This window comes from Podarcis muralis, chromosome 4 (assembly GCF_964188315.1).
Source record: "Podarcis muralis chromosome 4, rPodMur119.hap1.1, whole genome shotgun sequence".
Lineage (NCBI taxonomy): Eukaryota > Metazoa > Chordata > Lepidosauria > Squamata > Lacertidae > Podarcis > Podarcis muralis.
The window spans coordinates 71,570,906-71,586,967 of NC_135658.1; the positions used below are offsets into that span (position 1 = coordinate 71,570,906).

A 16,062-nucleotide genomic window follows, 5' to 3' on the forward strand; every position below is an offset into this window, starting at 1 on the left:
CAAGAAATGCCATTTGTACCCTTTTCAGGCAACACATAAAAGCCTGAAAGCTAGTTGCAAGATTCTGATAATAGTGCAAACAGTTGACTTTTCAGTGCCCAGGGCAAGTAGAAGATGAGCTATGTATTAATACAGGGAATAGAGTAGCTCAGGTTACTTGAGGGACATTATTACAGTGCTGTATGGGAATAGAGATGTGCACAGATTGTTTGGTCTGAGTAGCAAAACTGAAGCATTTCCCCACACTAGGATTCTAACAATGTGAGGGAGTGGAGGGGGGTGCTCCCTAATCCCCCACCCTCTCAAGGAGACTCCCTGTGCTATTTAGAACTTGGATCTTCTAGGGCTTGTATATGAGTAGAAATTGCACAGTGGAGAATGCTCAATGTTGCACAAGTTCAGTCCTCAAGGTATGGAAGGGATGAGTGCAAAGAGTGGAGCAGAATGTGCAGAGCCAGGCAGCAGCTCCCTGACCTCCCTCCTCACATAATTGGAATCACCCAAAGGAGCAGAGCATCTGAACAGAGCTAGTGTCTCATAGCAAATGTAAGCAAGCCATAATTTTGGCTCCCGTCCTCCAAATACTCTGCTGTCATTCCCACCATACTGGACATGTTTCCCATTCAGACATTTTCAGGTTCTTGGCTCTTCCCTTGCTCCCAAGGCTCAGAATGACTTCAAGTGCTCCATCCATTTCCCCTCCCCATTTCTTCTTTTAAAAACAAAACAAAATTAGCAGATCATGTCTCTATTTGTCTGTACAGATTATCTTATGAAGATGCCCATTCCAAAATCACTGCTCTCAGATCAGAATGCAGAAATAAACATTGCCCCCAAAAGGCATATACTCATATTTACCATTTTCACAGTTTCCTGAGGAGTTGGGTTAAAAGTGGGCTCTGGAGAAGATTCACTTGGCTCAGCAATATGGACCTCAAGACTGCCCTCAGCTTTCTGTACAGACTGATAAAAAGAAAGTGCCTGTTTTACTGCTCATTCAGAAAATAAGAGATCACTTTTTATCAGAGCCATTTCGGAGCCTGGCTCATACATCACCACTTGATCAATCATTTCTTTTGAAGTAGAAGTAACTTACAGGTTCAAAAGAAAAAAGGAATAGGAGCAACTAGCCTCTTCTGTTTTGATTCAGCTATTCAGAATATCAGTACGGTATGCCACAACCCACAGAGATGTGTAGTGACCACTAACGTGTAGTGACCACTAACTAACATCCACTCTACCCTACTTATATACAATGAATGGGTGGTATCTCACTAACTCTAGGGTTGCCATATTTCAAAAAGTGAAGATCTGGACACAAAAGTTGTTGAGCTTGCCATACGGCCAGATTTTCCCAGACATTAAAGCAATTCCTGCCCAGAAACCGGGCAATGACTGAGAAATTCCAGACGTATGGTAACCCTAACTAACACAGCAATTTCAACTATAGGAAGCCAATATACACGGGGGTAAATTATGCTGGTGTAACTTACCCCTATTCCAAACTCCATTCAAGAGTGGGGTCACTGCTGGTTGAGCCAGCCCAAGCCTGGCAGAGGGAAAGCAAGCCTTTAAAACAGAATTTGACTTACATGACCCTTTTCACCAGCATAACTTCCTTTCAGTTGCTAGATCACATGACCAAGCTGAACTGAGTTTGGAACAGGGATAAGTCTCCACCTGCCCTGTCCTCTGCTCTCCCATCCATAACATCCCTTTGCTGAGCTGGCTGAGCTGGAGTAGAAGACTTAAAATGGGGCATCTCCAGGCTGAGCCAAGACTTTAGCCAGATCAGCCAGAGATACATCTACTCCAAACTCAGTTTGTCCTGGTAGACCTTGGGTTTGTATTGCTCCCTGGCAAAGCAATCTGAAATATAGGAAACCAACTCAAGTTATGCCAAGGTAAGCACTCCCATTCCAAACTCCCTTCAGCGGCAGGGCTACTGTCATTTGAGCTGACCTGAGCCTGGCAGAGGGAAATCAAGCCTTTAAAATAGAGTTGATAAGTCATGTGACTGAGCTGAATGAAGTTTGGGGTGGGGTATTTCTCCCCTTGCCCATCCTACCACACCACTTTTAGGGGACTTAGTTTGGTCTTGGCTTACACTTCTTTGGCTGAGCCCTGGCTGAGGCAGGATGCAGGATTTCAACTGGTATACAGCCTGGCTGAGCCAGAGATCCACTTGTTCCAATCCCTCATTGAGGACGTTCTTGGGTGTGGATTGCTTAAGATTCCAGCCAGAGTCACCTTAAAAAATCCTCATTTTTAAATGGGGTTCCTCAAACTTACTTAGCATGCAACATACCTGGAAGTAAGTGTTCCAGTTTGCAAACTTTTTGGGAAGCCAAACGTCCGACATGGCTTCTGATTGAGCGCAGGAAGCTCCTGCAGCCAATTGGAAGCCGCGCCTTGGTTTTTAGATGTTTTCAGAAGTCGAACGGACTTCCAGAACGGATTTCGTTCGAGAACCAAGATAGGACTGCAGTTCCACTGACTGCAACATAGCTTGTTGTCAAGTAAAAGTATTAAGGATCAAACTGAATATAGTTTAATAAGCCCCATCTCTGGAGAGAAGACACTGTTCCCAAAAGTAGTCAGAAATGGAGTGCCTCACTCTGAGGCTGCGATCCTACTGGGAAGAAAACCCCAAGTGAACTCAATGAGGTATAAGCATGCTGTTAGTGTCACCAGGCTTCTATGTCTTTTCCTAAATCCTTTAAGGAGATCCCTCCCCACTCAGATATGTGCATCTACAAGGCTCAAACAAGAAGCAGAAAACTGATGAGAGGAAACCAGAACCATACAAATGCTGCTGCTCTCTGTCTGATCCAAAGCCACTCATTTTAAAACAGAAAATAACATTATAGTAAGTTATTTACAACTGAAATTCTAATTTCATTGCTTTTCCATTGGAATCCCCCCCCCCTCAGATTTTAAGCACACTCACGTCATATATAGTTGGGAGATAAGCTGGCACAATACTTTAAATCAATTTTAAATACTTGGAAGCATCATGAAATTTTTAGAATTAAGTTTACTGTAACTAATTAGCAGAAATAAAAAGTACTTACCTTTTTGGCAAATAACTCATCAGGTGAGCTTACAACTGTTTCAGATACATGTTCCTCATTTGCTGGCAAAGAACTGCTAATGGCAGGATTTCCTCTTTCCAATTTACTTTCATCTCCACTCAAGTTTGGCTAATAACAACAAAAATTAATGTAATTTTGGAAGTTCTTCATCCATGAAAGTTCCTATGTTTGTACTCCACACATTTTAAATATTCTGTCTCCTTTTCTGCTACATTTCACTTTTTATTTATTTTGACAGTTGTCATTCTATTATCACTGCTAACAACTATATTATATGCAGATCGCTGTTCTAATGTAGCTCAAATTCTCCTTTAAAATGTGAATAGTTTTGCCAGGCAGGGAATGGCAATGCACATTCAAACACATATCCCAAGAAGTGCTTTAGGTGTACCTCAGGGATGCATGGTGGTGCGGGAGGAGATGTTTGCCTATATTCCTCCCCTTTTTCTTTGAACACACCCCTGTGGTATATAACAAAAGTTATTGCGGGTTCAAACGCCTTTTTTCACAAAGCAAGGAAACCGAACCAAAAAGCTTCCCTTCCAAAAAATTTACCTCTTCTCTCTGGATTTGTGGCTCAGAAGACTCCTGTGTTTTTTCCAGTAATGGCAATACATCAGAACTGTATGTTGTCCACCAGAGTTGAAGGAAACAGAGCTGACTGTTAGATAATGAGGATGAACCATCTTCTATCACTGTTCCTGTTTGAGGATTGTATTTATAGTTCCATGGCTTTGATGGTCCCAAGAAGTGGACTACCTTTGCATCTTTGCCAAAACTACAAAAAGGACACATGTAATCTTAAACATGAGTTTATATTAAGCCCCATTTTTTAAAAAGCAGATGCAAGATGGTTCATCTCTACCAAGGCATTGCAGAACTATTTATTTATTTATTTATTTATTCATTCATTCATTCATTCATTCATGGGTATACAGTTTTTTTTATAAAAAAAATAATCCAGCGACTCACAGCAATTAAAATTCAATACACAGCACCACTGCAGGAGCTAAACATAAGTGAAAATAAAACAGGCCCTGGCTTACAAACAAACAAATACATAAGTGTAGAGGAGGAAAATCAGGTTGATAATTCCAGTACTAAGATGTGAGTTGATAACAGGCATTTGCATCTAGCTGGGGCCAGAATGATCTTCCTTTGCTAGTGTTCTTGCTGAGATGGAGGTGGTGCAAGCACCCATCAGGCCTTGTTCCTCTGCTTGGTGGGAAAGGCTTCTATTGTCACACCAGCAGCAGTGCTCTTGTTGGGTGGGAGACTGAAAGCAGCTCATTGTAGCCATCTCTCATTGAACCAATGGCTGAAGTCACCCTTGCCAGAAAGTGGCCTCTTGGGAAGGAGATGTGCAGCCTTCCAGTGGCTAGTGACAAGGGTCAGAGTGCCCTTCCCTTCATCTCTGCAGTCATAGGCCAATGGACAGCAGGAATAATGTCCTTGCTGGTTGTGCGGAGGCGGGGGGAGAAAGTAAACTCCTTGCAAACTGCTCATTAGACAACAGGAGCATGAACTTGACAATGCACTTGGGAGGGCAAGGAAGAACTAGAAGGTGTCACCATGTTCAACATGGGAGGGGGATTTTAAATTATGGCTGGAAGCCATGGCTGATGATGAAGGCAGGATGGACAGAATGCTGTTCAGCAAGATGCCATTGTTTTGTAGTGGCCCTGGAAACACATCAGTCTCACTCATCCTGTTCCATCACCTATGGCCTCTTCTAAGTGTAAAAGGCCTTCCATTCCATTACACATCAACAAGGAGGGATTCTTGCACATTTAAAGCGAAAGCATCCTGTCAGGGGTTCAGGGAGAGAGGCACAGATGAGGGAGGAGACTGAGAGCGAGGGGGAAGAATCCCGGAATGAGGAGGAAGAGGATGACAATGACTTGAGGGTTTCCATGAGTCTTTCAAGTGAATCGGAGGATTCCCAAAAGGGGGCGCCCCTGGTCAGGCCAAGGGGAGTTACAGGGGGGACTGGTCAGGAGCAGGGGAGCAGCAGGGGAACCCCGAGTGGGAGTTGGAGATCGGGGCCGGCTTCCCCGCCGGAACGGAGTGAAGGGGGTGGAGTTCCCAGTGTGACAGGCGAAGCAGAGCAGGAAGCAGAGAGGGGAAGGAGATCGGGGCAAGACGTCCTGCCGGAAGGGGCGGAGAGTAGTACAGAGAGTAGTGTAACTGTCAAGAGGAAGGTCAGAGGTAGCGAATGCGCGCCAAGTTCAAATGTGGAGGCGCGCGGAAATGCAGAAAGCCCGGAGGAGGAGCCTGGTCCCAAAGCACGGAGGAGGGGGGAGCAGTTGTCTGGGGATTCAGCGTCAGGGGAATCCAGGAGGGGAGAAACCCAGGGGGGCAGAAAGACCCTGCGAAAAAGGAAGGACAGGAAGAGGTGGACCAGCACAAGCCTCTTAAACTGGTGTAGAGGCGGGACTGATTCAGAGGGGACTTCAGCGGTCTAAGCGTAACAGACGTGGGGCTGCGCGTCTCGACTGTGGAGCAAACAATGTACTTCAATAAAGACTTTTGTAAATAAAGTGGACTTGGCGTTGGTCTCTTGTGAGCTGGGACCTGAGGCAGCCCTGACACATCCCATCAGTACCTGGTAGAGAATTTTGGTTTTCCAGTTGAGCATTGCATGGGCTGTCTCATTTGCTTTTCTGTTGCTTATCAAGCAAATAGTTTTTGCTCTGGTGCATAATTAGGTGTGCATAGTTTTGCATGCTTGGGTGTGCCATTGCTTCTTCCAGATTACACAAACACGGCAGTCAAACTATTCCAACCTGATCACTGGTTTTGCATAAACATAATGGTCAGAAACAGCAAGCTGAATGTTTTTGCCATATAAATAAATTCACCAGTTGATCACCATATTTAGGACCTACATATATATACTGATAGTAATGGTATGTATGACACAAGGTGATCAGTAACTTCAGAATAGCCAATTACTGATTTCCTAAATCAGGCTTGCTTTTGAAACTGTTTTGACACATTGCAAGGCGTTGGACCAGATGATCCTCAGGGGCCTTTCCAATTCTACGATTCTACGAGAGGTTCAACACCTATATATGATCTTGGTTGTGAACAATCTTGTGTTGCATGTGTGTACATACATCCCATTATCAGCTATGACAAAGAGAAACCTGTGAGCATATGTCTTTAGAAGAGATATTTTTGCCCATGCAAGGGTCTGCCACTGAGATTTCAGCCCTAGAGTAAGGTAGACATTCACCAATGTATTATAGAGAGGTATATTTCTGTACTTACTATTGAAAAGCAGGGGCATAGGTGTAGACAACACTGCTGCTTAGATTATAGAGAAATGGCAAGTGTTTGTTAATGTCTGTTGTTGCCCAGTTGTTGAAGAAACTGTTTAACAATCCCTGATCACCTCCTAAAGTATTGAAAAGAACATATAACATAAACAACCATTTAATCTTCAAACACAAACTTACTCATGCCAAACGGTACTGACAATTGCTTTTGACCACCTGCCCAAATTTTTATTCCAAAACTGATGTTTCTCACTCTTTCTTCCCATTTTTACATGGCATGCTATATTTGGAAAAAAAGACATCAGCAAGAGGAACTTGTGGGCTTCCAGCTGATGCCTGACTCCAACTTCCATTATTCCTGACAATTGACCATGCTTGCTGAGGATGATGGGAGTTGGAGTCCAGCAATATCTGGAGGACCACAAGTTCTCCATCCCTTTACATTCCTCTTTATGGAATACTAGAGCTATGAGATAACGAAAACCACAGCCAGCACTGAAAATGCCAACAGTTTATGGGGTGGATTTATTTAGCCAACTTCCCCACCCAGCAAATAGTAGCCGGTGAAGCCAAAGTGAGGAAAGGCACTTGAGACACCATGACACAATCTAATATGAACTGCTAGATGATACAGGAAATGGGGAAAGTTGTATATATGAAAGCCATTTACAGTAGCAATTGCTGTTTGACGTACTTTCCTCTCTCTTTTTGGTAGCATCTACTTCTGAACTTTCATCCTAGCTTGCCATTTCAGAGATCGGTGGCCTTACTAAAGTGTCTGCATCCATGAAAACACATTGGCTGTAGTAAGGGTCCAGCTCCATCAAAAGTTCACATCGTCAAAGAACTTCACCAACGTGGACCTCACTCAAGCAGAACCAGGAAGGGGAGTGGGTGAACTTACCATCAAAGCTGCCATGTTCATTTGCAAACTGCAGGAGGAGGTTGTAGGTTTTCAAAGAAGGTTTGAAAACAAACACACCACTGTTAAAGCAGTCTGGCCAGCCAGAATCTGGAGCCGCTGAGAGTTCTTCCCGGTCAAACAGCTCGTCAATATTGCACAGTACCTAGAAAAGATGTGGCATGTTGGAATCATAGCCAATCCCCCTATTATACAAATTTCAGGGGTTCAAAACTCTTTCTTGGCAGTTTTGTCTTTATCAACTAGCTATGTCATCTCCTACCATTCACCACTCCCCTTCAGCCCCGCAATCAGCATCAATATGAACACACCAGTGTGTTGCTTCTCACATTGGAAATGATGGGAGGCACTTTAAAACGTACTACAGGACTGCTAAGCATTTGTGGTTTCCCATCTCAATAACAGAATAGAACATTCTACACCCTAAAGTGTTTAGATATAGTTATAGATATAGATAGCTGGTGTTTTATAACTGTACTGACATTCTGCACTGAACAACAAAGTACAGATTTGCACCTACAGTGTACATATATTGTTCATATGTATGTGCTATGCACGCATACCATATTGGCCTGAATATAACCCGCACTTTTCCCCCAATTTCCGACCGTGAAAAGTTAAAGTGTGGCTTATATTCATGACCTTACTGTATGCAGCCAGGAGCGTGGGGCAAACAGTGCTAGGAGCGCGGCAAAGAGGCGCCCGCCCCATGCGTAGTCCCCCGTCCTCTCCCCCAAGGCTGGGAAGGGAGAAAGTGAGGAAGGGGAAAGGCTTCCCACACCCACCCAGTATGCAGCCAGGAGCAGTGAGGAATGGAGCAGCTTATATTCAGGTACCCCCCCCCCCCCGTTTCAAAGGTGCTGCTTATATTCGGGCCAATATGGTATTTACAAACCTACACAGATGTCAAGGATTTCCCCCAACCCACATATAAACCTCTTCCATTGAAACCCCACAACAATCAGCAAAAAGGTCGCCAGTTACTGAAAGCAACATGGCAAAACTTTCTTTTTCTAACTGGTGCTTCCCTTACCAATGTGTCTGCATCCATGAAGACACATTTGCTATACTGAGTAAGAGTCCAGCAATGAAGTTTGGTAAAGGTTACACCCAGTTCCAGTCTCTCCAGCAAAGCCAAGTGCATAGAGTCATTGCTGTCAATTTCATTCACATCCACCACTGTGTCAAATATGGTGTTGAGGGCAGCCCTGACAAAACAAGTAAAATACAAGATTGGGAGCCTTGAGACATCTGCTTTTGCAAGAAATGCAGTGCAGGGTTTCTGACATTAAACTGAACTGAGAACAGCAGCTGGATTTTTAAAAACAAATACAGGCATCTCCACACTTACACGTGTTTGCTTTAAACTGCCAAAAGGCGCCAAAAGGGCAAAAACAGCCACAAAGAGTAGGAAAACTGCAAAAAGTGATGTAAAAAGTGGGGGAAATTACTAGCAATTCCTGGAGACTTTGCAACTGCAATCCCATGAGCCTTTCCACTGACCTGGTGGAGAGTTGAAGTTTGAGAAAGGAGGTACCTCTAAATCACAGCCAAGCACTTCAGGGTACCGGTCTACCCCCCTTGTTGTCATTTCCACATCGTGCTCCAGAGATGAGGAAGACTGAGAGCCAACATTTATGCCAGTCTGGTAAGTGCAGCTGGTTTTTTAAAGGGTTTTCAAGAATTTCCAGGGGTTTAGAAGATGTTTACAGGCTTTCTAAATGGTGTCCCCCACTATACGTGATTTCATGTATATATGCAATACCTGGGAACGTAACCCCCACATGAGTGGGGAGATGCCTGTAGTATCTACTAGATGCAAGATAAACAAGCAAGCAAAGTCACATTAGAAATATAAGAAAACCCAAAACCAATATCCACTACCTATGAACTATAAGAAGCAGTTGCTGTTAACTAAGGAGCAGGAGCAAAATGTAAGGGAAACAAGTTAAAGACGCCACACAAGAACCAAAGATTACAGGTCAAAACCAATCTGACTATTTAAAATGTCAACTAATAATCAAAGTTGATCAGCTATCATAAGACTTAGAAGAACGATTCAATATCCATTTTGGTTCAAGCGACTGCCAAATGATGAGGAATACAGCCGTACCTTGGTTTTTGAACAGCTTAGTTCACGAACAATTTGGAACTCGAACGCCATAAAACCGGAAGTAGGTGTTCCAGTTTGCGAACTTTGCCTTGGAAGCCGAACGTCTGGCGTGGCTTCCTGCAGCCAATTGGAAGCCGCACCTTGGTCTTTGAACATTGCAGAAGTCAAACGGACTTCCGGACCGCATTGTGTTAAAAAACCAAGGTACAACTGTAACTGGGTAATGATCAATATGTAATGGAGGAACTGACTGTGTTTCCAACAGCAGGAAGCCAGATGCGTAGACCTGGAAGCTCAAAAGCAGAGCATGAATGTTCTCTCCTGCTGCTTGTCTCCAGCATCTAGTAGTCTGATACAAGGACGGCTTCTGACTATCAAGTTCCACTGAGCTGTCATTTCCTCTGTCTTTATGTTCAGGCATGAGTGCTGACTTTTACAAAGCCAAAATGACACCATCCCTGAGCAAGGGGAGGGGGTATCAGCAGGTTCAGGAAAACCCACAACATCTGCAGAAAATATTAAGATAGAGAAAATGATCCTATCAAGGAGGGTTTCCAGTACAGCCCATTTGAAGACTAAATATTCTCAGTGGCCACAGAAAGGTAGCAAACTGTTAGGGAGGAGAGCAAGTTCTGTGCACAAAGTGATCCAAATATAGGACCACAAGAGGAAATCTGTTTTCTAAACAAAACAAAACCTGTTTGTTCACACTTCTGGCCACACATGATTTCATTGGGAATTAAGCAACTCATTCAACACACTGCTTGCTTATTGTTATTTTGTAATCAGGGTTATGGAACAGAATTTGCATTTACATTTTGAAGATATTCAATTAATTGAATCTGAGAGCGTGTCCTCACCTCATTGCACTGGAGACTTGAGATGTAATTAGCACTGCCAGCCTTCGAGATGTTTTATGGTTCCTCAAGGACTGTCCGAGAACCAGAGCTCCGTGGCAATAAACATCATTGGTAGCAAGGGTCACAAAGGCCTGGTCTGTCACTGTAAACAAGCATTTCAGAGTGGTCCATTATGACAGCCGCCGAGAATTAGCTGGGGACCTTCTTGCCTCATCCTACCAAGCTGCAATTTCTGTAAACGTGTGTGGACTCTACAATTAGCTCTTTTGCTTACATAAACTTTTGAGAGAAACAAGTAAATAATTGCATAAGCTAGCAAGGTTTTGCTTCCTATTAGCAGATTGTATGACAACATGTCCCAGATTTTGTTTTGCCGTAGTGAAAGAGACAATATAGAATTAAGCATAACACATGATGCACTTGTACATAGATTCATGCACACAGAGACCCACCCATGCAATCTTGGTGCAACTGAAAAAGATGCAAACATATAGGGTGAGCCAGCCTATGAGTGCAAGTGATGGTATGCAAGCTTTGTTTCGCACACTGTGGGGAGAGACAGGTGCCTTAATACATTTGGGACACTGACATCAGTCTATGTACACAGCAGCCCTTTGTTTGTGGCCATGTGACATCTATTTATGATTTTGCCTTTATGCACCCAATGGGCATTGGGCTATTTCTGTGGACTTCAAGTACTCTGCCTTCAAATAATTATTTGCACACCCACTCAACTGTTATGGAATGCCAGTGAATTGCACAAGTTTTCTGGGACATGGGGTGTAGCATACACACAGAGTTTATGTGATGTACCAGTTTAGCTTGTCAGGCCTCATGGAGGTCCGGCTAAGCAGGCACCACATCCCATTCATACAAATTACTGCCAGTGCAGTCAGGCCTAGGCCTAAGCTATAGAAAGAGGAGACATTCTCCAAATTGCAACCCTCTCGTGATACTGTACAACCCTGTTGTACAGAAAGCAAGCGATGTGAAGAGTCTAAGTACCATTGACTCTGTTTTGCATAATACAAATTCCTCCTTGGAAATGAGCGGGTGCTAAACCTTAAAATTAGGAACCCAAACAAAACCTATAATCTCCCTGCACATTTGCAAGGAATCTTCAACTACTGCAACTGGATGTTTATTTCTGAAAACAGATGTGTTGCTCATCAAACAACACTTAGCATGTAAAGAAGGGAAATTACTTCATTACAGGCTATTTCTGATTTTGCTTATGCCAGGCTATGCTCGTGCGAACGGAATAAAACTTCAGGCACAATAGAGAAACATGCAGGAATTAAAGAGGGTTGTTTATATTTACTTACGGGAAACAGGTGAACTAATAAAAATGATACAGTTTTCAGTGCTTTTTAAATAAAGGGGGGGGGGCTTCATCACAAGAAGGGAGATTTCAACAAAACACCAGGAAGACCTTTCTGACAGTAAGAGCTGTTGCACAGCAGAACAGAATCTGTTAGAAGGTTGTGGATTCTCCATTGGAGGTTTTTAAGCACATGTGATCTAGTTGAGATTCCTGCATTGCAGGGGGTTGGACTAGATGACCCTTGAGGTCCCTTCCAACTCTACGATTCTATGAATACAGTGTGGTAGTTATCTGCTAGAGAAAGGGTCATAGTCCAGTGGTAGGGGTTTGCATGCAGAAGGTCACAGATTCAATCTCTAGCTTCTCTAGATAGGACTGGGAATGTCCCCTGTCAAACCCTGGAGTCGCTGCCAGTCCGTGCAGACAATAGAAGCCCCACTGAAATAAATGTATACAATTCTTTAAAAACCTACTGCACGTGCATATATAGAGAAAGAGTCGTTCTACATGGCTGAGATCAGAAAAGAGAAATGAACGAATGGTACCTCGGGTTAAAAACTTAATTCGTTCTGGAGGTCTGTTCTTAACCTGAAACTGTTCTTAACCTGAAGCACCACTTTAGCTAATGGGGCCTCCTGCTGCCGCTGCACGGCCACCACACAATTTCTGTTCTCATCATGAAGCAAAATTCTTAACCCGAGGTAATATTTCTGGGTCTGTAACCTGAAGCGTATGTAACCTGAAGCGTCTGTAACCCGAGGTACCACTGTACTAAGGGTGTATTTGTGCCATGTGTACTAGGTAACAAAAGTAAGCATGCAGTAGGATTCAACCTCTTCCTTCTCACTCTCTTCTTGATGAACTGTGCCCAGTATAATGTATTCAGAATGAAAACTGCTTGGAGAAAATGCATATACTGTAGTTTCCAAAGGAGGAAACAAAGAACAGAGTAGAGAGGGGAGAAATCCACTTACCAGGCATCCTTTAAAGCCAGCAGGGTAAGCTGCTAAGTAAATCCAATACTGAGGGGAGAGAGAAGGGTTCCCAGCAGGCCTGTCTCACTCAACAAATCACCAGATAAGATTAGCCTCTTTCTTTCCTGCTGATGAGAGCAAGTGAATTAAAACATTCATTCACACATTCCCCAGATTGTATGTGGCCCCAGATTGCTGTGGGGCCTCAGGGACAAATCCAACCTCACTTTGAGAGACAGAAGGAAAGATGTCGGAGGGATAGGGAAAAGAAGGAACTTGATCTTTCCTACTGTTCAGGACCCACCAAATTTTCCTTTGGGTGGTCGATCAAAAAAGGAAACTCAATACTGTACAAATCTTTTCAAGGCTGTGCAGAAGCACGTCTCCTTCCATTCCCTTTTATCAGCAAAAGGAGGCCCAGTTTCATGTTCCTTCCTTCACATTCCCCAGCAAAATATTGACTCTTTAATATCTGACCGTGCATTTGCAGCTGAGAGGGAGAAAAGCAGAAGGTGACCATTAACAAGGCTAAAACGAAGAATGAGTCTCGCAGCAGCCTAACAGGCCGGTGGTTTTTGGCTATCGTTTTTGTCTTCTCCGGCAAGCCCCCACTTCTTCCAACAGCACGATGCTAAAGGGACGTTTACTCCGGAGCAAGTCCGTCAAAGTTCAGCGGCATGTAACTCTGCGTGATCAGGGCTGCAACCGCAGGGCCCGGTCCTCTGCACTCCTGCTTGCATGCGAGCTCAGGAGGACTTGCTTCTGAGTAGGCGCACACAGGCTAATGCCTCGGCGATCCGCTAGTCCTCAAGGTTGCCCCAAGGCTCGTGGCGCGTTTGCTATAACGGATCAAGGCAATAACAACCCTCACCCATGCGTTGGCAACCACCCTGTGCTGCCCCCACCTCCATCCGCCCACGAGGTGAGGGGCATGGGCGTTGCCAAGGGGGACAGGAGGGGGCAGCTGCCCCCCAATCAATGAGGTACTTAACTAAATGAGGTTCTGCCAACGCAAAAAAGTCTGCCCCCCTAACATAAATCCTGGCTACGCCCATGGTGAAGGGAAAGGGTGCTATTAGCAGGACATAGTCCAACCTTGGGCCAGCCACTGCCTCTCAGCCGATCCTACCCTGCAGGGTTGTGGTGCAAGACACGTGCGCCATCTAGAGCTTCTTGGAGAAAGGGTATGCAATAGCCCCTTCCTGCCTCCATCGTGGGAGAAATCTTGGCTCCCCCCTCCCCTCCCCTCCAGTGCAAGGACAAGGCTGCTGGGCGCCCCTCGGACCTCATTCCCCGCTTACCCTGCCGGCTCCATCCCTGCTACCACTCCACGGTGATGCGCGTCCCCTCCTCTGCAAGCGGCGCTGCCCTCTGCAAGTCCTCCAGGCGCCCTTGGGGGCTTCCGCGGGCAGCTCGGCCGACGCGGCGCTGCTCTCTGCCCAGTCGCCGCCGCGGCCAGCCGACGGGGCGAAAGGCAACCTGTGACGCGCCCCCGTCCCAGGCAGCGGGGGCGGGGCCTCGCGCTCATTGGCCGCCGCCGCGGCCCCGCCCCTCCCTCCGCCAAGCCAAGCAGTGCCCGGGCCCCGTCGCGGAGAGGGGCTCGCCAGGCGCGCTGCCGCGGAGCAGGAGCGAAGCGAGCTCTGCTGAAGCATCAAACAGGCTGCGTTGGGGCCGGAGCGGGGGGGGGGGGTGTCGATCTTCTCACGTGGAGGCTGGGAGTTGGTAAAAAGATTTATATGCCGCTGAAGAAAAAGCAGTGAGCACAGGGGTGCCAAGTTGAATAAAATAGGGGGATCGCATAATCGATCACAAGACGCGCTGCGCTGCGCACACCCTATTTGAATGACAGTGCCCATCAGCTTGGGCGGGGGGCAGCCCTTCAAATAAATTTATTTTTGTTGAAGGGACCTCGGCCCCCAGGAGTTGGCTCCTGTGGGTGTGCAGAATCGACACAATACAAAACGACAATCAAAAGATTTTAGAAACAAGTCGACGTCATGAAATTATCCGAATAAGTCAAGATAGGGAGAGTCCTACACTGGACTCTTTGTTAGTTCGTCTTTTCTCATTCCCACCCTTTACCTCACAGAGATGTGAGGATCAGAGGCATACCTAGGCTCCCTTGCGCCATTGGCAAGGAGATATATTGGAGCGCATGGATGGATAGTAAATGTCATAATAACCCCAAAGGTAGAGAAGAGGGGCTTAACCTTCCTCTCCCTGTCAAAAGCTCTCCTGGCTGCTATTTGCCTTGAGGGGAAAGTGAGGTGGTTGCCTCAGCAATATATTATGGGTGTCATGCAAAGGCGGCAAAATGTTAGTTATTTAATGTAGTGTATGACAGTATTTTTAAGCCACAGATAGGGAGAAATGTGCATGTGTTTTTTTCCTTCTGTCTCAAGTGCCAGACTGGTTGGGCTGCATTGACACAGCAGTTTATTCCATTTCCCCGAAATTGCACATTATATTTTAGCTTTCACATGACATAAAGGCCTTTTCTGGAAATCTAGTGGAATCTTGTGAAAGTTTAGCACTCATCTCCATATTAATCGGCAGTGGTGGTGGGGTGTGGGTGGGTGTTTGATCTGCAAAATGGAGTGAGGGGGAGATGGTTAAATTCCCCTCCCCAGTGAATAAGGCCCAAATCTGAATTTAGATTCTCCTTCACCTCAATATGGCTGTCTTTAAGCAAAGGAAAGAATGAGGCTCCACCATGAAGCCTGGGCATATCACACACAGCAGCTCCTGAGTCGTATGCTTCATATAGTAAGGATTTTTGCTGTCAGATTTCTCTTACATCTCTGCTTGTTGCCTTCAGGCAATACCTGGCCAGAGTTCTTGTGCTTACTTGAGAAAGGAATGTTAATAACCCACAATATTCAATTGGTGTGTCTCGATGGGAACTAATTGTTAGAAGATTGCTTCCTGACACTGAGAAAGGGTTGTGGGGCACATATTTCCCCCTCCCAGATAAGAATGATGGAATCTTGGTTTGCGCATGGAAAGAAATAATAGAAAGGGTGGTTGGTTTTGAATCCAGAGAACAACACAAAGGGCACTTCCAGACTGTCACTGTTTGACAATTTCAGGTTTCACAGTTACATTTAAACTCTCATGCAACAAACGTGTGCCCCCGCTGCTCTTAGAAGTGAGCATAACAACATTTAAAGACAATTACAATATCTGACAAGGGCAATCTAGCCATTGCAAAATAAATTTATATAGCAAAGGAAGTACTTAAGAACATAGCAATTGAACCTTGGTATGAGAATTGGGGTACTACAACTGCTCACCCTTTTGATGAAATATTGTGGGGTATGAACTTAAGTATCAAAACAAACAGATAAGGACAGGCTTCTAAGGCACACTGCAAACACCTGGCCTCACTTTAGATTAAAGTCAGGGCTGGGCTTGTTTATTCTAAGAATACCGGTACTTTTTTGAAATATGGCTGAAGACCACACACAAAGGATTCCATCTCAGACTCTCCTTT

At 45.0% G+C, this 16,062-nt stretch overlaps 1 protein-coding gene across 4 annotated transcripts in view; it reads right to left on the reverse strand.

Annotated features, from left to right (window-relative positions):
* The window catches only part of GYG2 (glycogenin 2), an 18,241-nt gene extending 4,187 nt beyond the window's left edge, over positions 1-14,054 (reverse strand). Inside the window, exons 1-9 of one of the 4 annotated variants that reach the window (XM_028727755.2) lie at positions 13,871-14,052; positions 12,570-12,694; positions 10,272-10,413; positions 8,332-8,506; positions 7,281-7,443; positions 6,369-6,495; positions 3,651-3,873; positions 3,075-3,203; positions 859-963 (exon numbers count right to left, since the gene is read on the reverse strand). In XM_028727755.2, coding sequence (XP_028583588.2) covers positions 859-963; positions 3,075-3,203; positions 3,651-3,873; positions 6,369-6,495; positions 7,281-7,443; positions 8,332-8,506; positions 10,272-10,413; positions 12,570-12,576 — 1,071 coding nt within the window. In that variant the 5' untranslated portion in view covers positions 12,577-12,694; positions 13,871-14,052. Of the gene's footprint in view, positions 1-858; positions 964-3,074; positions 3,204-3,650; positions 3,874-6,368; positions 6,496-7,280; positions 7,444-8,331; positions 8,507-10,271; positions 10,414-12,569; positions 12,698-13,870 lie in introns of all 4 variants that reach the window. The other 3 variants (XM_028727756.2, XM_077927546.1, XM_028727757.2) reach the window with 3 other exon arrangements.
* Between the last annotated feature and the right edge of the window lie 2,008 nt (positions 14,055-16,062).